This window comes from Bubalus kerabau, chromosome 9, assembly GCF_029407905.1.
Source record: "Bubalus kerabau isolate K-KA32 ecotype Philippines breed swamp buffalo chromosome 9, PCC_UOA_SB_1v2, whole genome shotgun sequence".
NCBI classification, from domain to species: domain Eukaryota; kingdom Metazoa; phylum Chordata; class Mammalia; order Artiodactyla; family Bovidae; genus Bubalus; species Bubalus kerabau.
Window position 1 is genome coordinate 21,156,091 of NC_073632.1, and position 25,664 is coordinate 21,181,754.

The 25,664-nt window shown below is 40.7% G+C and overlaps 1 protein-coding gene and 1 long non-coding RNA gene across 10 annotated transcripts in view; both read left to right on the forward strand.

Annotated features, from left to right (window-relative positions):
* CD109 (CD109 molecule) overlaps positions 1 to 19,489 on the forward strand; it is a 139,792-nt gene extending 120,303 nt beyond the window's left edge. For 5 of the 6 annotated variants that reach the window (XM_055534810.1, XM_055534816.1, XM_055534814.1 and 2 more), the window contains 6 exons: positions 2,327 to 2,482; positions 4,544 to 4,609; positions 6,944 to 7,086; positions 12,105 to 12,252; positions 14,192 to 14,294; positions 16,236 to 19,489. In XM_055534810.1, the coding sequence (XP_055390785.1) occupies positions 2,327 to 2,482; positions 4,544 to 4,609; positions 6,944 to 7,086; positions 12,105 to 12,252; positions 14,192 to 14,294; positions 16,236 to 16,411 (792 nt within the window). In that variant the 3' untranslated portion in view covers positions 16,412 to 19,489. Of the gene's footprint in view, positions 1 to 2,326; positions 2,483 to 4,543; positions 4,610 to 6,943; positions 7,087 to 12,104; positions 12,253 to 14,191; positions 14,295 to 14,534; positions 14,788 to 16,235 lie in introns of those variants that run through there. The other variant, XM_055534812.1, reaches the window with a different exon arrangement.
* A 4,133-nt stretch (positions 19,490 to 23,622) lies between these two features.
* Positions 23,623 to 25,664, forward strand: part of LOC129619620 (uncharacterized) — a 302,195-nt gene continuing 300,153 nt past the window's right edge. Inside the window, exon 1 of one of the 4 annotated variants that reach the window (XR_008697964.1) lies at positions 23,623 to 24,853. This is a non-coding gene — a long non-coding RNA (uncharacterized LOC129619620). The remainder of the gene's footprint in view (positions 24,854 to 25,664) is intronic. The other 3 variants (XR_008697966.1, XR_008697965.1, XR_008697967.1) reach the window with 3 other exon arrangements.

The following is a 25,664-nucleotide window of genomic DNA, read 5'->3' on the forward strand; positions in this document are numbered from 1 at the left end:
CCCATGGACTGCAGCCTTCCAGGCTCTTCTGTCCATGGGATTTGCCAGGCAAGAGTACTGGAGTGGGGTGCCATTGCCTTCTCCTATAAATAACTATATATATGTAAAACTAACTCTGCTCTGCTGTGCTTAGTCATGCCTGATCCTTTGCAACCCCATGGATTGTAGCCCGCCAAGCTCCTCTATCCATGGGGATTCTCCAGGGAGGCAAGAATGCTGGAGTGGGTTGTCATGCCCTCCTCCACGGGATCTTCCCAACCCAGGGATCAAACCCAGGTCTCCTGCATTGCAGGCAGATTCTTAACCATCTGAGCCACAAGGAAAGTCCAAAAATACTGGAGTGGGTAGCCTATCCCTTCTCTAGGGGAACTTCCTGACCCAGGAATTGAACCGGGGTCTCCTGCATTGTAGGCATATTCTTTACCAGCTAAGCTACCAGGGAAGCCTGAAACTAATTATATACAAGATTAAATGTATATGTTGCTGTTCAGTTGCTCAGTCGTGTTTGACTCTTTTGTGACCCCATGGACTGCAGCATGCTAGGCCTCCCTGTCCCTCACTATCTGCTGAAGTTTGCCCAAGTTCATGTCCATTGAATCGGTGATGCCATCCAACCATCTCAGCCTCTGCCACCCTCTTTTCCTTTTGCCTTCAATCTTTTCCAGCATCAGGGTCTTTTCCAGTGAATTGAGTCTTCACATCAGCTGGCCAGAGTACTGGAGCTTCAGTGTCAGCATTAGTCTTTCCAACGAGTGTTCAGGGTTGATTTCCTTTAGGATTGACTGCTACTGCTACTGCTGCTGCTAAGTCGCTTCAATCGTGTCCGACTCTGTGCGACCCCATAGACGGCAGCCCACCAGGCTCCCCCGTCCCTGGGATTCTCCAGGCAAGAACACTGGAGTGGGTTGCCATTTCCTTCTCCAATGCATGAAAGTGAAAAGTTAAAATGAAATCGCTCAGTCGTGCCCGACTCTTAGTGACTCCATGGACTGCAGCCTACCAGGCTCCTCCATCCATGGGATTTTCCAGGCAAGAGTACTGGAGTGGGGTGCCTCAGTCATGTCCGACTCTTTGCGACCCCATGAATCACAGCACGCCAGGCCTCCCTGTGCATCACCAACTCCTGGAGTTCACTCAGACTCACTTCCATTGAGTCAGTGATGCCATCCAGCCATCTCATCCTTTGTTGTCCCCTTCTCCTCCTGCCCCCAATCCCTCCCAGCATGAGTCTTTTCCAATGAGTCAACTGTTTGCATGAGGTGGCCAAAGTACTGGAGTTTCAGCTTTAACATCATTCCTTCCAAAGAAATCCCAGGGCTGATCTCCTTCAGAATGGACTGGTTGGATCTCCTTGCAGTCCAAGGGACTCTCAAGAGTCTTCTCCAACACCACAGTTCAAAAGCATCAATTCTTTGGCGCTCAGCCTTCTTCACAGTCCCAACTCGCACATCCATACATGACCACAGGAAAAACCATAGCCTTGACTAGATGGACCTTTGTTGGCAAAGTAATGTCTCTGCTTTTGAATATGCTATCTAGGTTGGACATAACTTTCCTTCCAAGGAGTAAGCGTCTTTTAATTTCATGGCTGCAGTCACCATCTGCAGTGATTTTGGAGCCCCCCAAAATAAAGTCTGTCACTGTTTCCACTGTTTCCCCATCTATTTCCCATGAAGTGATGGAACCGGATGCCATGATCTTCGTTTTCTGAATGTTGAGCTTTAAGCCAACTTTTTCACTCTCTGCTTTCACTTTCATCAAGAGGCTTTTTACTTCCTCTTCACTTCCTGCCATAAGGGTGGTGTCATCTGCATATCTGAGGTTATTGATATTTCTCCCAGCAATCTTGATTCCAGCTGTGTTTCTTCCAGTCCAGCGTTTCTAATGATGTACTCTGCATATAATATATATATATGTTGAATATATATATATTTACTATATGTGGTTCCTTTTTTTCATGACTTCATAAAATTACATGGCAGTTGAAAGGTTTAGTAACTTTAAAGGCTTAAGTTATTAATTTTAATTTTTTTCCATCTTAATATAGACATCATATCTGATACTCATATAGGATAAATTAGTTCCCTGTCTTAGTAGCCATTTTCCACCTGTGGTATCTGGTACAATAGGATCTCAGCTCTAGTCAGCAGATGTTTTCTGAGTCTTTCCTGTATCCAGGTCAACCAAATTCAAAGGTGGACCTAGGTGAGCTCCTCACCCAAGAAAGGTGGATGAGTGTGTAGTGTTATCCTAAACAATACTGAAATTTACTCTTTGGAAGCCTTAATGTATGCTTATGTGCACAATTTTTTTTCCCCCGCAACAGGACACCATTGTGGCCTTGAAGGCCCTATCTGAATTTGCAGCTTTAATGAATGTAGAAGAGACAAATATCCAAGTGACTGTGGAGGGGCCCAGTTCACTAAGTCCTGTGAAGTTTGTGATTGACACACAGAACCGCTTTCTCCTCCAGACGGCAGAGGTGTGGACAAGGGGGTGGTTATCTGAATATCTGTGTAGCTGATCCCTTCTGCTGATGATTTCCTTTCTGTTGACTTCAACAAAGACTTGTTCCCAGAGCCCTGTCCTGACAGGAAGGAGTACCCTCCTGTGGTTGAATTTGCTGAGCTGGGGAAGGGAGAAGGGGATGAGAACTTTGCAAAGATTTGGAAAAGGCGAAAACATGGGTCCTGTCGTATTGGGAGGTGAATGAATACCCTTTGAGCTCCTACTCTTTGCAGACCCTGTGCCATATTTCTTTATGTGTGTTATATTGTATTTACTTTTCTAACCAAGACTGAGAAGCAAGTACTTTTATCCCCACTATACATATTATAAAACCGAGGCTAAAGGAGTTTAAGTAACTTGCCCACAATCATGTTGCTAGTAACAGTAGAGCTGAAATTTGAACCCATTGTTTCAGACCATGTTCCTTTTGGTTGTACCACATTCCTCTTAGGAGTTGATAGAACCATAGTAGAATTTTTTCCTTGAACATGGGATAAAGGACTGTGCTAAACCCTAACTTTATTCCCTGACTAACCTTGCAGGAAGGTGAGGGTAATGGAGGAAAGCAGTAACTTCAAGACTAGAACCCGAGGGAGAAGGGGTGATAGCAAAGGAAAAGGAAGGAATAGTGTTGGTCCAGGTCAGTGATGGCATGTCATTGTGTTCTCAGAAAGGCCAGGGACTTGGGTGCTAAGGGAGGCTTGAGGAGGAAGGGATGGCTTCTGTTCTTATCTTTCTTGCTTCAGTCCCTACAGAAGGGCTTCCATAGCACTAATATGCACTTCTCTGCCTTCACCCCTCTAATCTGGTTTACCCATAACTTTTGACTTGTGGGGCTGTGTAAAGTTCTTTTTTTTTTTTTTAAATTATACCCCAAAATACACTTTATTAATCTTGTATCAGTACTGGACTGTATTTTCAACTTCTTGCTTTTAATCTCCTACCATGCCTGATCCAGGTCTAAAGAAAATACTTAATTACTGTTTAACATTTGTGGGAGGAAGTAAGGTGAATGGGGAAGGAAGGAGGATTTTATTGCCTTGAAAAATAATTGTGTGAAGCCTTCTATTACACACAAGATGAAGCAGCAATTTGATTCATGTGCGCTTTTGATTAAACAGGATAGAGGAAAAAACACAGAGTCTATTTAGGCATTATAGAGAGTAATTGTTTGAACTGTATTTTTCTTTATTGAATATGTATTTTTTATTTGTTGAATGATAACATTTCAGGCTACAGAATGCTTAATTTCCATGATGCTAATTAAAACCAGCACATGTGTATCTAAGTGATATTTCTAGACAAAGAAATAGGCAAGCTGCGATCTATTCTTTTTTATGGAATAATCAGTTCTCCTCAGTTTAAAAAAAAAGAAAAAGAAATGTGTGATCATAACATTTGCTTACAACTTGCTAATAATCATTATTTTTTTATGGATTCTTGTTTATCTAATTTTCATATGTCTGAAGGTAATTTAAACCATGAACAGAAATTAGTAATGTTTTTAAAGACACTGACCATAAATCTGTATATTTACATACCAATGAAATTATTTGCAGAAGAGTATTTTTAATTGTCAAAACATATATAAGGTATTAATTTTGTCATAGTAATGATTATTTAATCATCATCAAAATTGACTTTCATAGTGACCTGTGTAAAAGAATTCCTTTTTTTACATTAAAATTTGAAAGACTCTGTTATTGGAGTATAATTGCTTTACAATGCTATGTTAGTTTCTGCTGTACAACAAAGTGAATTAGCTGCATGTGTACATATATCCCCTCCCTCTTGAGCTTCTCCCTGCAGCAGTCTCACTCCTCTAGGTTATCATAGACCTAGCTGGGCTCCCTGTGCTGTACAGCAGCTTCCTACTACTGTACTTTCCTACATGTATTTTCCATGTAAAGTTGTTAGAGCTTTAACGTGCAGACAGCTCACACTCCTGATGAGGGAAAACAGTGGTCTGTGCCGGTTGGGGGGACCTGGATATGGACACTTGGCCTTATTTACTTTTTTCCTCACTTTTATTCAGCTTGCTGTAGTACAGCCAACTACAGTTAATATTTCTGCAAATGGTTTTGGATATGCTATTTGTCAGGTATGTAATAATGTTTATTTTTTGTTTTGTTAAATATGACTTGCTATAATAATTCTTTGGTTTGAGGCACTGATAAATCTTTAACTTAGATGACAAAATTATTAAAGGTTTATTTCTATGACAGCAAAATCAATCACTATCTTTAATAGAAAGTGTGAGAGCTTTTACTAGCTAGTGAGTGGACTAGCAACTATATGACTTAATGTATCAGAAGAATATTTCTTGAGTATTAAATACTTTTTGAGGTGAGGGTTAAAATCCTCCAGTATGAGTCATGTGAATTGTTGGGAACTCTCACCCTGTTTTTTGTGAAAATATAGTTCAAACGTAATGGTGGGTAGAGTTTCTATTGTGACTTGATAAATATGTAGTATTTTACTTACCATTTCTTAATATTCATCTAACAGTATGAAGGTCAAGATGGTATTATAAGTAGTTGACTTGAAGATAGGAAATGTGTCCCTTTGATGTAAAATTTTATATTATTGTAAATAAAACAATCAGAGCATAATATGTTCAGTGCCCTACTATAGGAAGAAAATTCAAAGAAATCTACCCTTTATGGTGTAACTGGGATACAGTTAAATGGAGGTAGTATATAAAATACTGAATGGAAGTTATTTTACTTAATAATACATGAAAATCATGGGGACTTAAAATCCGTTTTGCATCCCAATAACATGGTTTTAAGTCCCCATGATTTTCATGTATTATGTACTTGGTTGGAAAAAACAAACCAAACAAACTCTGACAGCTTTACTGATAAAGTTGTTGTTTAGTCACTAAGTCATGTCCGACTCCTTTACGAACCCCATGGACTGTAGTCCGCCAGGCTCCTCTGTCCATGTGGGATTTCCCAGGGACACTGGAGTGGGTTGCCATTTCCTTCTCCAGGGGATCTTCCCAACCCAGGGATTGAACCTGTGTCTCCTGCATTGGCAGGTGGATTCTTTACCCCTTAGCCACCAGGGAAGCCCTGAGAAAGTTTTTTAAAAAGACTGTTACAGAGAAAAGATACTTTTTCAAAAACCAGTACAACTATCCTGGTTGAGAGAACAGATGCTTTTGCCAAGCATCTGTTGTGCCCTAAGCATTGTGTTAGGGCACAATGGTCAGGTATAATTTGGAAACTTAAAAATAATATGAAGATTATTTTGTACAATACTCAAAATACAGTAAATGTTTTCTTTTAATCAGGAAAAAAAATCACAATTAAAGGGAACAGTATTCAATGGAAAGGATAGAAAGAAGAAAGAGTGAATAATTTGTATTGGTCTTTACCAACAAAGACCATGTGAAAATACTCATTCTCAATCTATCTTTTGATGTGAATAATAAATCCAAAAGTAAATACACAGGATATTTTAGATAAGCTTGAAAAATTATACATACTTAAACCACCAAATTGGTTTGAATTCATTCTTGATAAACAAAATATAGATAAATTACTATATAGATAAAGTCAAGTGATTTTTATATGAGGTCTGAGGACACAGCAGTAAATTTGGTACCTACTGGTCAGAATGTTCACCAGTTGTGTGTCTGTATCAACACGAACAAAACAAAAGGTAGGGACCAATAGGTACTTCTTGTAATGGAGAAGAAAATTGCAAAAAAGCTGGTTACCCAGAAATAGGTATTGACATTTCCTTTAGTTAATGTTTTTGAAAGTGCTCTGGAAAAAGGAGGGCAAGGAAGACTCTCAGGTTTGCAGTAATGTTGATCCCTTTTGAGTGATAAAAAGCAAAGCTGTTTTTTGGAAATAAGCTGCCAAATTTCATGAATATAAAGACCCACTTGACTTGAAATCCATTATTTATTTTATCATCTTTGAAAAACACTGTATGATCAAAAAGAAGCCTTAGCAGTTGAATAGGTTTCTGTTCCACCAAGGCTTTTGGATAAAGATACTTTGATTTATCTTACCAATAGTTCCAGTTTGTGAACAATGACTCCAGCTGGGCAACAGAGCTTAGAAATTAGTGGATACTTTCAAGAAACTTGGCAGTAGTTTAGCTTGTTCCCTCGTGGGAATGTTTTACAGTATTTGAAAAAAAAAATATCTGTGAATATTGTCCGTGATGATCTATGAAATTTTGAATATTCCCTAACAATTTTTCTCAATTTTAAAAATCATTGTTTATTAACTTTTATAATTATATTTGTAAATAATGATACTTTGCTAGCTAGTAAAATTAAGATTTTTTTTAGATTGAAAATTACAAATTTAGTTGAGTTTATCCCAGAGAATCATTACTTAATTTTTAGAATATATAATTAAACCAGTTTATTGCTAATGACTTACTACTTATGCTTCTTTGTTACTTATTGCAGCTTAATGTTATTTATAATGTGAAAAATTCCAGATCTTCTAAAAGCCGAAGATCTATCCAAGATCAGGAATCATTTGACCTAGATGTTGCTGTAAAAGATAATAAAGATGATGCCAATCACTTGGATTTGAATGTGTGCACAAGGTTGGTATCTAAGTTCCCCTTCTTTCTCCTTAAAAAATATATTTGAATATTTAATTAAATATATATGACTATTTATGGAGAAGGAAATGGCAACCCACTCCAGTATTCTTGCTTGGAGAATTCCATGGACAGAGGAGCCTGGTGGGCTACAGTCCATGGGGTCACAAAGAGTCAGACATGACTGAAGTGACTTAGCAGCAGAATATGACTATTTATATATTTAACTATATAACTATATAGTTATCTAACTGTATCACTATAAGGAATTATATTTAGCAAAGATTTCAGTTACACAGTACACTTCTGATTACAAACTAGAATGCTAATTGTATTTAAGCCTTTCTCCACATGCCAAAATTATCAATATTTGCAATTTTTTCTTGTATTTATAATAAGCTTTAATAGAAAAGTTTAATAAAACTCAGGTTTAATTTATAAAAACTTTGTCGTTTAGTTGCTCAATCATGTCAGATTCTTTGCAAACCCATGGACTGCAGCACACCAGGCTTCCCTGTCCATCACCAGCTCCTGGAGTTTGCTCAAACTCATGTCCATTGAATCAGTGATATTGTCCAACCATCTCACCCTCTGTCATGCCCTTCTCTTCCTGCCTTCAATTCTTCCCAGCATCAGGGTCTTTTCCAGTGAGTTGGCTCTTCGCATCAGGTAGCCAAAGTATTGGAGCTTCAGCTTCAGCATCAGTTCTTCCAATGAATATTCAGGTTGACTTCCTTTAGGATTGACTGGTTTGATCGCTTTGCTGTCCAAGGGACTCTCAAGAGTCTTCTCCAGCCCCATAGTTCAAAAGCATCAGGTCTTCGGCACTCAGCCTTCTTTATGGTCCAACTATCACATCTGTACATGACTACTGGAAAAACCATAGCTTTGACTATATGGATCTTTGTTGGCAAAGTGATATTGCTGCTTTAATATGCTATTTAGATTTGTCATAGCTTTCCTTCCAAGGAGCAAGCGTCTTTTAATTTTGTGGCTACAGTCACCATCTGCAGTGATTTTGGAGCCCAAGAAAATAAAGTCTGCCACTGTTTCCATTCAAAAACCTTAATGAATCATGATTAATACTCCAAAATAGATTATTTCTTTTTGTTGGTCATTTTTCCATTAAGCAAGTATTCCAGGTTCACATTTAACTTTTTGTGTTATGCACTTAACTCAGAACTTCATAAAAGTATGCAAGTTCAATGAAGAGCCTAGTTTTTTTAGACACAGTGAAATAATTCTGATTTAGAAGATCTTTGCATTGGATACTTAGGCACTTACAGCTTCTGGGAGCATTTAATAAAGTGACTATTAAATTTGGTCTGTGTCCAGAGCATCTGTTGCTGCTAAGTCACTTCAGTCGTGTCCGACTCTGTGTGACCCCACGGACGGCAGCCCACCAGGCTCCCCCGTCCCTGGGATCCTCCAGGCAAGAATTCTGGAGTGGGTTGCCATTTCCTTCTCCACCAGAGCATCTGAGGATCTTGTTAAGCAAAAAGTATCCACTTCAAGACTACTGACTTCACAGATTCAGGGTCTATGAAGCCACCTTCAGCCTTCTTGCTTATTCTGATGCATACAGCAGTTTGAGAGCAACTCCTTCAGAAAGTTCTCAAATCAAGAGACTTTATAGTTTCTTCTTTGTCAATCTACTATGGTTAAGCTGGGTGTTACTCTGTTATGCACTGATCTTGACGAGCTGCTGCCTGCCCTTTTTAAATATCCCATAGTGTCTGATTGGGCTTTCCTGGTGGCTCGGACAGTAAAGAATCTGCCTGCAATGCAGGAGACCCGGGTTTCATCACTGGGTCAGGAAGATCCCCTGGAGAAGGGAATGGCTACTGAATTCAATACCCTTGCCTGGAGAATTAAATGGACAGAGGAGCCTGGCAGGAGTTGTCCATGGGGTTGCGAAGAGTCAGACATGACTGAAGGGCTAACAGTTACTTACTATAGCATCTGATTGACCTTGGACTCTTGGTGGGCTGGATGTCACTGATGTGATACTAAACCTCCAGGTCCTCCTAAGGTCATCTCTAGGTGTTCCTCCAAGTGGCCAGTCTTCTTAGCCATTGCCTGAACCCAGTCTTCTTCATTACTGCTACCATTCCTACTATCTTGGGTCTCCTTGTTCCTGATGTTAGTATAAATTGCCACATGTGTCTGCCCCCTTCCTCACCTATTTGGGCATTTTGAACCAGCAGCACGGGGATATCAGAATCTCTGCAGTGGCTTCCTTTTTAGCTGAGAAAGTAGGACTCCCGTTATACTTCACTAAGATTGAAACTGGGCTCTGTTCCAGAATAACAACATCAAGTTATTATTATTATTTAAACAACACCCACCTGCATTTGGGCTTCGCCAGTAGCTCAGACAGTAAAGAATCCGCCTGCAATGGGAGACCTGGGTTCGATCCCTGGGTTGGGAAGATCCCCTGGAGGAGGGCATGGCAACCCACTCCAGTATTCTTGCTTGGAGAATCCCCATGGACAGAGGATCCTGGCAGGCTGGTGTCCATGGTGTCTCAAAGAGTAGGACACAACTGAATGACTAAGCACAGCACAGTATCTGCATTTATCACAAACTTACATGCTAGGGATTGCACCATGACTTGCACATGCAACTCATTTAATCCTTAGAGTTATTCTATAAAGTTGGTGCTATTATTATCCCTGCTTTTCTCATTCACTCCTTTAGTCATTCATTCACTCAGTAAATATTGGCTCAGTTTCCATTATGTAGTGTCAGGATTTGGAATATTAAGGTTAGCCAAAAAGATATAGCCTTATCTTCACATTTGAAAGAGGAGACAAAAATTAATAAAAATGATTCCTGAAAACAATGTTACTGAACTCAGGTTTGGCTGCTGGCTGTTTAGAAATCAATACCCAAGAGACAGTTGCTGGTCGAAAGGAAAGATGCTTTATTAAGAAAAACTGGCAGTCTGGGGAGAAGGTGGGCTCATGTCCTGAGACCAGCTCCGAGGATTCTGCTCAGTAGTAATGGTTTTTAAAGGGAAACTGGGAAAACAGTCTCAGTCAGTCATTGAGATGGGAGTCAGAACCATCACCGCCTTGCCCTGCATGCAGGCTTGTCAACTTCTTATGATCCTCCTCTAGGTTCTGTCTTGTTCACACAGTTTGTTCATGAGATTACTAAAGGGGAAGCTAGGGAAGAGATCTGGCCATCTGTTAATTGTTTATTCTTTATTTGTACTCCTTTGATCTATGGAAAGAACCAACAGGTTGGGCAAGATACTGTGTGATCAAAAGATTTGAGAAGTGTGCTTGGGCCAGAGGTGAGCAGAACCTGGGGGTGCCTGGTTTAAGGTTAGTTACAATACAGCTTTGCTAAAATGACAAGAAAAGAGCTTTCCTGAGGAGGGTGGTTTCCTGCAAAGAGCTGCTTAGAGAAAGTCAATAAAATTCTAGTTTTGAAAAGGGCAAATTGCTCTTATGGGGCAATGAGATGGATTTTACCTCTTAGGGAGGTCAGGTGAAGACAGAAGTGGAGATTCAGACCATGATGGGGCTTCACTATAAGGGGCTCAGGTAAAAATGCAGGATTCCAAATCTTATTCCAGCATCAGGAGTCAGATGGGCAACAAACTTTGCTATGTAGAGGACATCTATATCTTTATTTTGTGTGTGTGTGTGGAGGATCTGGAGAAAGTAAGTGTTTTAATCAGGGTTGGGGGCTTTATAAAAAGGATTTAGACGCTGCAACTAGTCTTCTGAGAAAAATCTGCCACATGAAATACAAATAGCATTCTAAATGAATTCTTTCAGTGACACTTTATAAAAAGAAAAACTGGTGTTTCAGGCACTTTATTCTCGTCAGTGAGGTCCAAGCTCTTACTCACCTCAGACGGGGTTTCTCTGTGGCATGGCAGTTTAACAAGTTCCGCCCCTGGCTGGTGGAAAGACCAGGTCCGCTAAGGCACTTCTGATGATACACTGCAGTCGTTGAATCTAGGCAGGTTGGCTGTTTTTCTCGTCTCTAAAAGCCTTCCAATTTTAATGCCCATATTGGTTTTCAACAGCACCTCTTCTTGAGCACATTACCAGCAGATGGTTTTGACTGCCTGGGGTTGCCAGCCAGCCACAGCCAGCACTTGTACTGTATGGCTTTTCAATCACTCATGTTTGGCAGGCATCGGTTTGCTGCTTTGAAAAGCAAGATTTTCTACTGGCCCTTCTTGCTTTTGCCATTTAAAGGACAACAGGAACTTAACTGAACGATGCTGAGACTTCCATCTTGGAGACAAACTCCTTTCCATAACGACACTGGGCTCCTTCAGATCCAAAGTAAAAGCTCTTGCCACCTAGTCTTTTTTAGAAAAATATTTATTTTAAAGGAGACAAAACGTTGTTGGTGCCCAGATGCTTTGATGCTCACAATGTGTACAGCAGGGTTAGAAAACAAGCAGTGTAATAAAACTTTCCCAGGCTTGTCATTCTCCCAAGGCGACCAAAGAAAATACAAAATTTGCACCAAGTATGTGGGAGAAGAAAGGGAAGGACCTTCCCTTCTGGGTCTTCTTTTTCTAAAACCGGATGAAGAAAAGGTTGTTGAAGACTTGGCTGCCATCTCCTGCTAACTGGTCAAGTGATGCCTCTTTTTCAGCCTTGAGCCGGGAAGCTTAGTGCCGTCAACTTTGGGGAAAATGAAAAATGCAATGCGGTTTGGAATCAACCACTGGAAAACAGAGTTGCCTGCTGAAGGGGCAAAGGTTGCCCTCCTTACAGCCCAGGGCCCAAGCCAGCTGCGTTGTAGGCATTTCATGCTGGCTGACAGGTGGACCCAATGTTCTCTTCCTCACATGGTTGAAAGTTATAGGAATTTCAGACCTGTAAAGAAAGGGTTACCTTTTTAGTTTTCTACAGTAACTTATTTCAACGAAACAATAAATATTTGGAATAACACTTGGCAGTTTTAGTTTCTATATGAAGATAGTTTGCTAGCAGCTGTAGGTTTTTCCTAAAGGGTTTTTGTCCTTCCTGTCATCCTTGATTTAGGTTTCTGGGCCCAGCCAGAAGCGGCATGGCCCTTATGGAAGTCAACCTGCTCAGTGGTTTTACTGTGTCCTCAGATGCCATTCCCCTGAGTGATACTCTGAAAAAAGTAGAACATGACCATGGGAAACTCAACCTCTACTTAGACTCTGTAAGTAATGAAACCTGAGTTTCACCCCCATAACCATTGAAGCACCTTTACTTTATACGTTTATGTCATTATTTTGGCTTTTGGTGTCCCCGAGTGACTTTCACATGGCAACCATCTATTGTCAACACTAACAAGACATTATTATAAAATTAAAGAGAATTACTATTAATGATGAGCCTGATGAAAGTCTTGATAATGAAATGATTATTTCATACCAGATGTTCAACCCAGAAATTGTTGTGATATGTTTTCCAAAATACAGTCCAGATCTCAAATAGAGAACTCCTGTGCTTCAAGGAATTGCTGGACATATTTATTTAAATGCTGCTGATGGTGAAAGCTTTAATTACATGTTTTAAAACGCTCAAGAGGGACTTCCCTGGTGGTTCAGTGGTTAAGAATCCTCCTGCCAATGCAAGGGACCCGGGTTCCATCCCTGGTCTGGAACTAGGATCCCACATGCCACAGGGCAATATGTGCCACAGTTCCTGAGCCCACGTTCTAGAGCCCACAAGCTGCAACCGGAGAGAAGCCTGAGCACCCAGAGGTGGTGCTCCGCAGCAAGAGAAGCCACTGCAGCGAGAACTGCAGACCACAACTGGAGAGGAGCCCCTGCTCGCTATGGCTTCAGAAAGCCCACAGCAGCAGTGAAGACCCAGTGCAGGGTGCTTTCATGAGAGAAAAAGCGTTTAATACATCCCAAAGGGTTAACATTCCTGCACTGGAAAGTTAGCTGCTTGAATCATATTCTCAGAGGTTTGGTCTTTACAGAAAATCATTATATAATATAATTATATAATTTTCATGTACTCTTCCCATTGCTGTATGAAAATTATGGATTCAGGAATAAGGTGCATAAAATATTGTGAGAAAGATAAGTGTGGAATTCAAGACTCTACTTGTTATGTCTCAAAACTGCTGCCATGAAAGTTTATTCTTCTGACATCTACATGAAATTTATATGTGGAGTTGAAATTGAGTTTTAAGTGTTCTTAGGATTTCATGTTATGAAGGGGGAATACATATGTTTCTTATTCCAGTTTTGCAAAGTGTGAATCAGAATTATATTGCTTTAGCAGTGACTCTACTTTTAAAAAGCTAGTTCCTAAATATTCTAATTGTTTTAAGACTTCAAAACCCACTTTGGTTATAAAGCTGTTAAAACGAATTCTCTTTGCTGTTCAGTAATTTCCATATATTAAATACTGCTTGACAGTCATGGGCCTAATTTAGAGTTTGAAAAATGCATTTAATGTTTATATATTTAATAATGTAATTATGTTTGGAGTTTGTCCTATGTCTGTGATGTTCTTGTTAATGGTTATTTTTAGTGTCCATTACATTTTTACTGATTGACTTTTCACTACCTGCTAATTGGTATGAAATGAAATGTTTGAAGGAATGTATTAATTTCAGATTCCTTAACTAGTATTTTTTGCCAGATTGGCATTAAGTATCTTTCCTGGAGGCAAAGAGGCTGGCCTTTTGTACCTTACTGGTTGGGGGCTATGCCACCCTGACTCTGAGGTTACTTCACTTAGTGGATGAGGTGGCTTCTATGAGCTGACGGTGATTCTCCAGAGAAGGGGACTGGGGTGAGTCAGTAGCGGCAACCAGAATGGGGTGCAAGACTGAGAGAGGGTTTTTGGTGAAGCACCAAGGCCAGGGGCATGCACCCTGGGCTCCTGCATTCTTAACCACTCTAATTCTCAGTATCTGTTTCAGTAAAATGGAAGTAAGAACCATACCGATCATGCAAAGATTGTTTTACGAAACAAATGATGTGATTTATGTAAAGTGCTTACCATAGTACTGGGTGTGTAGAAATGCTCCCTAAATGTTAATTTCTATAACTGTTTGATAAATGATAAGAGAAAGAAATGTCTTTTATCATGAACACAGTCTGCTACCTCTTTAAAAGTCTTCTGTGTTTTTCAAGGTAAATGAAACCCAGTTTTGTGTGGATATTCCTGCTGTGAGAAGCTTTAGAGTGTCAAATACACAAGATGCTTCAGTGTCCATAGTGGACTACTATGAACCAAGTAAGTGTGTTCTGGAGTTCCCAGTACTTTAGGAGTTAAGCCAGCCATTCATTCATTCATTCAAAGTGACCATCTATTGAATTAGCTTTGTGGGGAGGGTGTAGTTGGGGTAGTGAAGGAGGTGGTGCAGCAGGAGGTGAGCTTTCCATTTAAATGAAAACAATGGATAATTAAGAAAATATAATCACAAGATAGCACTTTGCATATATTAAAATGATGTTTTTGCTCCTAATATTTTAGGTTTTCAACAGTTAAAATTAAAAAAAAAAAAAACTGACACAGAGAGTCTAGTTATGTTCAGTTTCCAAGGTTCTTCTCTTGTTCCAAGCACCCACTCCATCTGGTTCTGGTTTTAAAACAAGACTTCTTCAGGAGAGAATGTGAACACCATCCGTGTTGGCAAACCTCAGTGGGATTTAGCTGTTTCTTCACTGAGGGAGATTGTTTTGCTAAAATGTATTTATTATAACAGATTTTTTTTTTATCATTTCAATAAAAATATAGTCTGAAAAATAACTTGAGCTTCTTTGATTTTATTGGTAACTTTTACTTTATAAAGTGTTAGAACTTTAGAATGTGAAAGTAGAGATCTGATCAGGACAAATCTCTATTCAGTCAGGGAGTGACTTTTTGTCATTGTGAGACCTGCAGGCTAACGTTTCTGCTTGTAATCCCATTCGTCCTGAGTAAGCTAAGCACTCCGAGTGGCTCAGAATCATCAGAATGCATGAGAATTGTGAACATTTTCATGTCCCAGGCAATTGTAGACAATTACATTTAGAGTACGAGGAACCTGTCCGCACGGTTGGGAGTCTTCTCAGGGTATTCAAGAGGTGACACCACCTTGCTCTCCTCCTAAGTCAACAAGCCAGTTCCTCTCATCTTTTGCTTCCTATTGGAGTTGGGGTAGAGCATTCACCCAGTTCTTGTGGGACATTTTGGAAACAAACTGATGCAGCATTTTTTTTTTTTTTTTCCTGGTGAAGGGATGAAAGACTCAGGTAGAGACTCAGTGACAAAATAATGAATTTATCCAAATTTCTTATTTAATAACCTAGTTGAAAGATTCTCCAATTGGTATTTCTCAGGTGTATGGAGAACATTTTAAACATTTAAGAAGCAAAAAGGATTCAGTCTCCGTAAAGTTTTTTTGTGGAAAATGCCAATAGGGGGTCATTTAAAATGAAAACATGGGTAAGATCAGGATAATAAAACCCATTCTGAAAAACCCTAGAGTCAGAAAGCATATTTATAAAATTTAAAACAATGAAAAACCATGAAGGAATTTGAAAATAGTTTCTTAAAAACTGTAAAAATAAAAATCATTTATGCTTTATAGTAAGTTTATTATAATGCTATTGGTGCTTTATCTAGTTTTTTAAAATATTAGCTTGTACTATAACATTTACTCAAGTTCAGTAGTTTTAGAGACTATGTGCTTAACATTTTAAGACACTGAAACAAGACATGACACAGAGTTCTTTTCATAGTTTTGCATTTTAAAATAAAGTCCACGTAAATATATTTCTCTTCAGTAGTTCTAATGATTAGAACTTTACTTGAAGGCATAGAAAATGTCATCCAAAAAAGAAGTCTCAAGGAGGTTAAAACATCCTCAAGGTACAGTCTTTCCCTTTCCTGGAAGGGTTTCAGGTTGCGCTTGACCTGAGCTGTGCAGCTAGGGTCTGTTTTTTTCTCTTTTAATGCCGGCCAGCTGCTGGTGGTACAGAAACAGGACTTCAAAGCATTGTTTCTCTCTTGGACTTGCTTCGCAGTTTGGGCTCCTTGTGAGCAGTTTTGCTGTTTTTCTTGTAAAGAAAAATAAAATTACGTGAAGAACAGAAAACTCAGAAAAGTGTATCGAAAGGCTCTTAAGTTTTGGCAGAGTACCTGTTTCTAAATGCAGAGGGCATCTAAAGCAATGTCTGCCTCTTTGAACAGGGCGGCGAGCCGTGAGAAGCTACAACTCCAGAGCGCAGCTGACCTCCTGTGACCTCTGCGGGGACGCGCTCGCCTGCGGCCCCTGCGACCTCGCAGCCGCGGCCGGCCTCCCGCGCCTGACCGCCGGCCTCCTCCTCCTCTGCCTCGCGCTTCTGTTCCTGCAGCGTTGGCCGTGATTTCTTTCCTAAAGACTCCGTGAAACATTAGCATTTCCAAAAGCCATATGCCACTGTCTTGTCTTCATAATCAGATATTACCTCTGTTTGGAAAAATTAATGCTTTTCTTTTTATGAGTTGGGAGGGGGTGGAAGTGGGGGAGATGTATTAATAACAACAGGTCCTTGTATGTGTAGCTGCATAGATGGTTTTTCCCCCCTGACTTCTGTGTGGAACAAAAAAAAAAAAAAAAAGAATTATTGCAGCTGTATTCTTTTATTTCCTCCTCTTAAAATCTTTTAGGATTTTTTTGGAGGTGTTGTTTTCTCCAGAATAAATGCATTATTTTAGATGATTCTTTTCATTTTTCTAGAGGAAATGAGCCTGGTTTCTTAAGCACTGCTATATGTCAGTCTCTGCTTTAAATGGTGAAACAAGCTCAAGGGAAGAGCTTGTTCCTTCCCTTCTGTATCCGCCCCACACCCCTGCCCACCCCACCCACCCTAGCAGTCTCAGTGCTGTGCTCTGCTGTGCTAAGTCACTTCAGTCCTGTCCGACTCTTTTTGATCCTATGAACCCACCAGGCTCCTCTGTCCATGGGATTCTCCAGGCAAGAATACTGGAGTGGGTTGCCATGCCCTCCTCCAGAGGATCTTCCCCACCCAGGGATTGAACCCATGTCTCCTGCTTTGGCAGACAGGTTCTTTCCCACTAGTGCCCCCTGGGAATCCCATGGTCTCAGTACATCTTTCTTGATCAGATATAGTGTATTTCTTTAGGATGGAGGTGGTGATTTTTTTTTTTTTAAAGAAAAATGATGTTGTTCCACTCCAGATGTAGTCACATACCCCATCCCTTGGTTTTTGCCTGTTTTCCCTCTGGAGAGAAGCAGAGAGACTGGGCTTTACTGTGCTGCCCGTGGCTTGGAGGTTGAGGTCACTGGGAAGTGATCAGAGGAGCCCTGGGTGATCTCTGTGTACCCAGCCTCCAGCCCCACATGCAGGCTTTGTTCCGGCTGAGGGTCAGAGAGCATTGCCACATGTGCCTTATGGGACTTGGACAAGAAGATCCTAGACCAGGAGACACATGTGAGTCATGGGGAATGCTCAGTTGGAAAGTGAAAGTGTTAGTCACTTAGTCGTGTCTGACTCTTTATGACCCCAAGGACTATAGTCCACCAGGCTCCTCTGTCCATGGAATTCTCCCCAAGAATGCTGGAGTGGGTAGCCATTCCCTTCTCCCGGGGATTTTCCCAACCGAGGGCTTGAACCCAGGTCTCCTGCATTGCAGGTGGATTCTTGACCATCTGAGCCACCAGGGGGACACAACTGAATCCTGTATGAGATGCAGCAGGCTGACCTCCCTGTTGTCTGGGAAAGAAGCTGGGGTTTGATGGGGGTCAGAGAGATGTGAAGTACTGTACACTTCGGCCAGGGTCCTATGGAACCTTCTAGATTCAGGTATCTGAGCATCAGACCACCAGCTGTACACTGACATCTAATGCTTGCTCTGAACCTTACAGAAGATTCTTGAATTTTGAGCATCTGGCTCATTGGTTACCTGGTACAGAAGAATAATACTCATTAATGTGAGTGAAGTTTTAAAGAAAGATTCCTTTCTTCTCCCTTTCCTGTTTGTCCTCTTTTCTCACCTCTTTCTTTCTTTTTTTTTATTCTTCCTTTCCCTCTCTTCTTTGTTTCTTCTTTCCATTTGAAAAATATTGAAATATTTTAGATACATCAAAAAATGTAAAGATCTTTTACTAAATCCAAAAAGTGGTTTAATTTTTACTCCTGAACTCAGCATTTATCTCAAGGGGATGTAGAAATGTAATTATCATGGGCTCCAAAGAAGCTGTGTTATACTATTTTCAGCTGTTTAAAAATAAATCCAAAATTAAAATATATAAATAATATATTTTAAAGTGAATTTTGAAAAGAATGTTTTTATTTTAGTGACTTTAAAGAAATTACAGTGGAGTGGATATTCATGGATTGCTTATGGATATTTTGGACGCAAAGGTAGGAATTACTAATATTCAGGTTTTTAAAGCTTGAATTCTGAATGTAGAAAATAGATCCTTAGAGGGTGGTCTATGGAGAGAGAGCAGTTAAATAACAAATATATAATTTTCTTGTATATACTTTCAAGTGGGGAAAAGTTTTTAGTTGTGTTACCCCTTTGAAACAGTCTGATCTGAAAAAGACACTTGGGTTTGGGCCTCCCTGTGTGGGATTTTTGGCTTTTATATGTTAGGACTTCTTTGGAGGTGAAAATATCTTAAAATGAACTTGGAGGAGGGTTGGCAAAGGATCCCACTTCCCCAGCCCCGCTGCCTAGAGAAACTCTGACTACCCATCAACAGCCTTCTATTCTGTAGCTTATACACTGTTCATACCAGACTTCAAGTATAGAATCTTAGGGAGCACAAGAATGGAAAACCATTGGAAGACGGTGTAGCTTTTAAAAAATGTATTTCCTCATTTAAAAAGTAGAAATCCTATATTTTTTTGTGAATTATTTCAGAGTTTCAGGTTAAACACTCACTTTGTAACTAATATTTTAATGTATTAAAATACATTACAGATGTATTAAAACGTATTGAAAGTGAGGAGGAGGATGGGACTGAGGAGGAAGAGCAGGAGCGGACGGAGTAGGGGAGAGGGCGGTCCATGGTTGGAGGTGTGCAGGCAGTGGGGATGCCTCTTGGAGGCAGGCTCTGTGACAGCTGGGCTGGGATGAAGAGGGTCCAAAAAAGCCACAGACATCTGGGTTAAAGGAGAGCAGTAGTAGCAGGAATTGGCATTATTCACTTTTTTCTGCACATGCTATGAGTAACAATACTAAAAACCTTGTTTTGCCTTTTACTTCGCTGAAACTTCTCCAGTGCCCTCAGTTTCATTCACTGATATAAATCTGAACTCTCTCCTTCTTTCCTGCTGAATGGGAACCTCATTATTAAGACACCAGCATATGTCACTTCCAGTTTTGACTGGCCAGGGGTTCCAGACACGGAATGTTGGGAATAACTAGTAGCCACATAAATTCAAGGACAGATCAATGCTATTATATTTGGTTTCAGCATGTTACTGCTTTTAGTTATAATTCTAAAAAAATAATTAAAACCCATTAAAATATGTTGGGTCAGTGAAAAGATTCCTTTTATTGTATTGTCCTGTTATACTTCATGTTTTTAAAAATACTCTAACAATAACTTTGGTTTAGTATTTTGGTTATATTTAATCTGTGGAACATTGTGTTAAAATCCAGATATATGCTTGTTGCCTAACAGTTTGTTACTTACATATGCAATGCTATATTCTACATGTGGGAATTTTCAGAATTGTACATAGCATAAGTCTCCCTGCTTCCATTTTTTGAGCCTGAGTGTAATGATTTTTTAAAAAAGGTTATATTTAACCATAATTACTTTTTATGTTAAATTTAGTTACAAATATTCTGGCAACAGAATGCTAGTAATCTTTATTTTTATTATTTTGATCCAATTCAGTTATTTTGATATCATTCATTTTGATATCATTCAACATTTCTGACTATCCAGTTTTAAAAATTGGAGCTATGATTTTTCTTTATCATTCTTTAAAGGAGCCATTTTATTAGTCTTCCAGCATGTAATCTGGAGTTTTTTGTAATAACCTCACTTCTAATTGGCTTTATTAAAGTTCAATACTGATTTTTATAAAAATATGTTATAAATACCTCCCTGACAAGGTTCTTTATCATAAAGACAGTACTTGGAGTTCATCAAGTAGCTCCCATGGGTCCAGGTGCCATTACTTATTCTTGGGTGCATCATTTTCTTGCATTTTGTAAATTTAAGACAGTTAGTAGACTGACTCTTGGAGAAGCTTCAGAACCTTAAGTATATGTACCCTTATATACCCTAAGAGGTTTCTATTAGAAGAATATTCTATTTTTTGTTTGTTTTCAAATTCCAGTAAAGCATACCACATTTAAGAACTTAAAAATTTCCTGTCATCTACTCAATTGATATTCATGTTAATATTAAATATCTTAAGTTGTATTGGGAGTAATTTGAGGTGCGGTTATTTTTATCACTACTTTCTTCAGGAAACTAGAAGAAAACTAAGCAATAAATATACATTTTTAATGAAGAATATATCAGTTGTGAGTAGGCTTGTTTCAAAACTGTTCTAGCCATTGAGTTGTGTTTTCATGTGCCTCATCAGAAGACGGTGCCACATGCATTGTTCCATAAAATGTTGCCGTTTCATTTCAGTAGTTATAATACAGGGAAATAGATACTTTCTGGGTGATTTCTGAGTTTCTCAATTCACAAGACACTTACACATTGGTATGTGTGTGTCTTTGTAATAAAGATGATATTGGTACATATTTAAGAAAAATTCCATGTCACGAGGCCATGATTTACCACCCTTCTGTCAGGGTGTTGAATCAGTGGTAGAGGATAGTTCCATGTTCCACTTACAGATCTTTAAGATTTAACTTTGATAGATTTAATAGAATGTGACTCTATTCTGGTCCTTCACGCCTTTATGTTTTGGGTTTTTACTGAGGTGCAGTTGATGTGGTAGAGTCAATTTCTTCTGTACACAGTATGCTTTATAAAATTTTATTCATAAATCTATTTTAAGACCTTGTTTGCATATAAGAAGGATACTATTGAAATAAAACTTTCACAGAAACTAAAGCTTTATATATTGAACCAGGGTGATTCTGAAAGTTTAAATTTTAGAGTGCTGTTATATTGTTAATTGTACTTGATTATGTATTCAATAGGAGATCATGGTTTATCAATAAAAATGAAAATTTCCATTGATTTATTACCAGTGCTGTTTTTATTTTATATCATGTGTATAGCACATCTCTTTTACCTAAACCTATTTAATGGTGAGGAATGGGATGTCTGAGAGTAGATTTGAGGGGTGATTATTGTTAGATTTTGACATAATGAAAGAGAAACTTGGCCACCAGCTGCCTTCACCTCCCTCCTCATTCTTTGCACTTGTTGTTGGAGTGGGATGTGTGGAGAGGTAAGTGATACACAAATGAAAGAAAGATGTGAGGTGAGGACTCACTTAGCTTCTGGAAATTATGCGGAAATACAGAATGCACGGGCTTCCCAGATGAAGCTAGTGGTAAAGAATCTGCCTATTAATGCAGGAGACGTGAGAGATGCAGTTTTGATCCCTGGGTTGGGAAGACCCCCTGGAGTAGTAAATGGCAACTGGCTTCAGTGTTCTTGCTTGGAAAATCCCATGGACGGAGGAGCTTGGTGGGCCAGTCCATGCGGCCACAGACTCGAACATGACTGAGTGACTGAGCACATAGAATGCGCAGTTTGTATACCCAGGAAAATTGAGGCATGGGCTCTTGCATCCACAAACATTTCAGGTATATTTTCTTGATTTCTCCTTGGTGTTAACAGTTTTCTTGCCACAAATTTTCTAGGCTTCTGTGAAATGTTAAAGATAGTATGCATGCCTGCACAGTCTGACTCTTTGGGATCCCATGGACTGTGGCCCTCCAGGCTCTTCTGTCCATGGAATTTTCCAAGTAAGAATACTGGAGCCAGCTGGTATTTCCTACTCCAGGGGCTCTTCCTGACCCAGGGATTAAACCCACGTCTTCTGCATCTCCTGCACTGGTAGGCAGGTTCTTTACCACTGAGCCACCTGGGAAGCCCCCTAAAGACAGTATAGTGGTTCTCAACTGGGGATGATTTTGACCCTGGGTGACACTTGGCAATGACTGGAGATGGTTTTTTTTTTTGGTCACAACTGCAGATAGTGCTACTGGCATCTAGTGGGTAGAAAACAAGGATGCTGTTAGACATCCTGCAGTGCCCGACCCCACAACAAAGGGCAAATATCAAGAGAGGCAAATATCAATAGTTCTATGGTTGAGAAACTCCTTAGCTAAATGATGCTGGGAAATTCTAGATCACTGAGTCACCTTAATGACTCGAGTTAATTAATTCAATGTCAATTAATGAATTCCTTAAATAAGTCATTGGAATCACTGAGAAGATATTCATATTTAGATTAACAAATAAATCTGTATCTCAACCCTAGAAAACTTAGGTTGGAGACTGGGGAGTCCCTTGTACTGCAAGGAGATCAACCAGTCCATCCTAAAGGAAATCAGTCCTGAATATTCATTGGAAGGACTGATACTGAAGCTAAAACTCCAATACTTTGGCTACCTGATGTGAAGAACTGACTCATTTGAAAAGATTCTGATGCTGGGAAAGATTGAGGGCAGGAGGAGAAGGGGATGGCAGAGGATGAGATGGTTGGATGGCACCACCGACTCAATGGACATAAGTTTGAGTAAGCTCCGGGAGTTGGTGATGGACAGGGAGGCCTGGCGTGCTGCAGTCCATGGGGTCGCCAAGAGTCGGACATGAGTGAGCGACTGAACTGATGTGCATAACTCTGGGTAGAAGGTAAAGGAATCCTCTCATTCTCTAGTTGAGTTGTTCCTTCTGGGTGGGTCCCTTTGAAGCTCACAGCCTGCTCTGACATAATCTCTGATACTCACAATGGACGAGATGGGGTGCTCTGCTGGGGTGGATGGGTTCTCTTCTCCTTCCTACTCTTGCCCCAGGTCATTGTTTCTGCTAAGGTGATCCAAAATGGGTCCTTGTAGAAGTTTCAAGTAACAGTATATTCAAGGTCATTGCTATTGTTTTAGTTGCTAAGTCTTGTCTGACTCTTTTGTGACCCCATCGACTGTAGCTCACCAGGCTCCTCTGTCCATGGGATTCTCCAGGCAAGAATACTGTAGTGGGTTGCCATTCCCTTCTCCAGGGGATCTTCTTGACCCAAGGATCGAACCCACGTCTCCTGCATTGGCAGGTGGATCCTCTACCACTGAGCCACCTGGGAAGCCTGTATTCAAGGTTACCAGTGATGAATCCAGATTATGGAGGTTCAGATATGGGGCTCTTGTGCCCTTTGATCTAATTTTGTTGATCCCACCGACTGTATTAGGAACGTGAGGCATCGCCTCCCAGACTCTGCAACGTCCCCATGAGGACCCCTCCTATGCTGGCAGAGCACCTCTGGGTGCATCCCTGAGGCTCTCTGTAAGCCATCGCCCTCTTCTTCCCAGGTCTACCATCTCTGTTTTGCATTCTGAAGTTCCCATCATTTTTCCCTTTCTCTGTCAGTGACTCCCTCTCAGGCAAGCGCTGTGTCTCCCCTTTTGCCTTCAGCTTCTTCACATCCCATGAGCTGGGAGCCAGAGCCTTCTCTCTTCTGGCTGTTCTCCTGTGAGGTCACGTCCCCAGGGAGGAAGAATAGTGAGAGGACTTTGGAAGATTCTTTGCTCTGATTGGTAGAGACTTTTACTCTCTTTGATTTTCTCGAAGTTTGGAGAAATGCATGCGTTCAGGATGAGGGGGACATCAACTGGCAGAACACACAGAAGAAGACCGGATGGCTTTTTTCTGAGTCAGTGACAAGAGAGCAAATGCCTCCAGTTTCTCAAGGGACGGGATTCATTTCAGTATACCCTGCACGTTTCAGGGTGTTTTGCCTGGTGACTAATATCACAGTTTAAGAAGGAAGACCAACTGGAGTCCACATGGGACAGAGCAGCCATAAAGGTGTCAGGATGAAAGATGAAGGGACGTGGGGACACTGAGCTGGTGAAAGAAACCACACGGACTTGGACACTTTCCTTCAAATATCCCAGAAGCTGCCACCTGCAAGCTCACATGGGAGAATTGTTACAAGTGGGCCGATTTGGGCACGATAGGGGGAATCAATTTCAGGTGCTGGTAACTACGTGGTCCCTAGAGTTGTTAAGCAGAGGCTCATGGTCATTGCGGAGAAGGCAATGGCACCCCACTCCAGTACTCGTGCCTGGAAAATCCCATGGACGGAGGAGCCTGGTAGGCTGCAGTCCATGGGGTCGCTGGGAGTCTGACACGACTGAGCGACTTCACTTTCACTTTTCACTTTCACGCATTGGAGAAGGAAATGGCAACCCACTCCAGTGTTCTTGCCTGGAGAATCCCAGGGACGGGGGAGCCTGGTGGGCTGCCGTCTATGGGGTCAAACAGAGTAGGACACAACTGAAGCAACTTAGCAGCAGCAGCAGCAGCATGATCCATTGAGGGCTGATGCTTTTTAAATTGGTATCTTATCCATTGCTTTTTTTTTTTTTTTTTTGCATTATTTAAAATGGTGGGGGTGAAGAGGTTTTCTGGTTGAGCCCTGGTTATGGATTGAATCATGTTCTCCAAAAGCCATGTGGAAGTCCTAACCCTTGGTACTCCAGAATGTGACCTTATTTGGAAATAAGATAGTTGCATTATAAAAGAAGATGGCTGCGTGAAGACAGAGAGCCAGAGGGAGAAGGCCACGTAATTACAAAGGAGGAGATTTGAGTTATGGGGCTGCAAGCCTAGAAATGCCAAAGAGCGCCCAAAGACTGGAAGTTGGAGAGAGGTAAGGAAGCATCCGTCTGCAGGTTTCAGGATGCTCCTTTTCAGGAGCACGGTCTTTCTGACACTTTGGATTCAGACTCCTAGCTTCAGAACTGTGAGACAATACTTTACTGTGATTTTAAGCCACCCAGTTTGTGGTACTTTGATATGGCAGTCCTAAGAAACTAATACAGCTCCCTAGAGAGGTTAAGTGCTGGGTACAAGTTCTACAACTTCTTTTTTTGGTTTTGCAATTTAAGAGGAAAATCGGGACTTCTGCCTGGCAAGTACCAGGCATTCAGTAACAGCAGTTGACCAAGCACTGATGGCTAAGCACCCACATTTATCCTTTGCTCTCGGCATCCCTGCCTCCACCCCTTCACTCCCAGGTAGGGGGACTGGAACTGCTCTCCATTCGAGATAGTGATGGCAAATAGAGCTCTGTTGAATACTTGCTGTAGTCATTTGATAATGACGGTCTGGAGGGGTTCTGCCAGGGATTTTGAGGCCACTATCCAGGTGGTGCTTATGGTAAAGAATCTGCCTGCCAGTGCAGGAGATGCAGGTTTGATCCCTGGGTTGGAAAGATCCCTTGAAGGAGGAAATGGCAACCCACTCCAGTATTCTTGCCTAGAAAAATTCCATGGAAAGAGAAGCCTGGTGGGCTATGGTCCATGGGGTCACAGTGAGTCGGACGCGACTGAGTGCACACACAACCAGGACCCACTGATAAGAGTTAGAACCTCTTGAGCATAAAAGCCAGAGTCAGCTGTGAATGTTTGTGTGGGGGAGGCAGGGCCAGGCAGTGGCACCTGAGCTGGGAATTTACCATG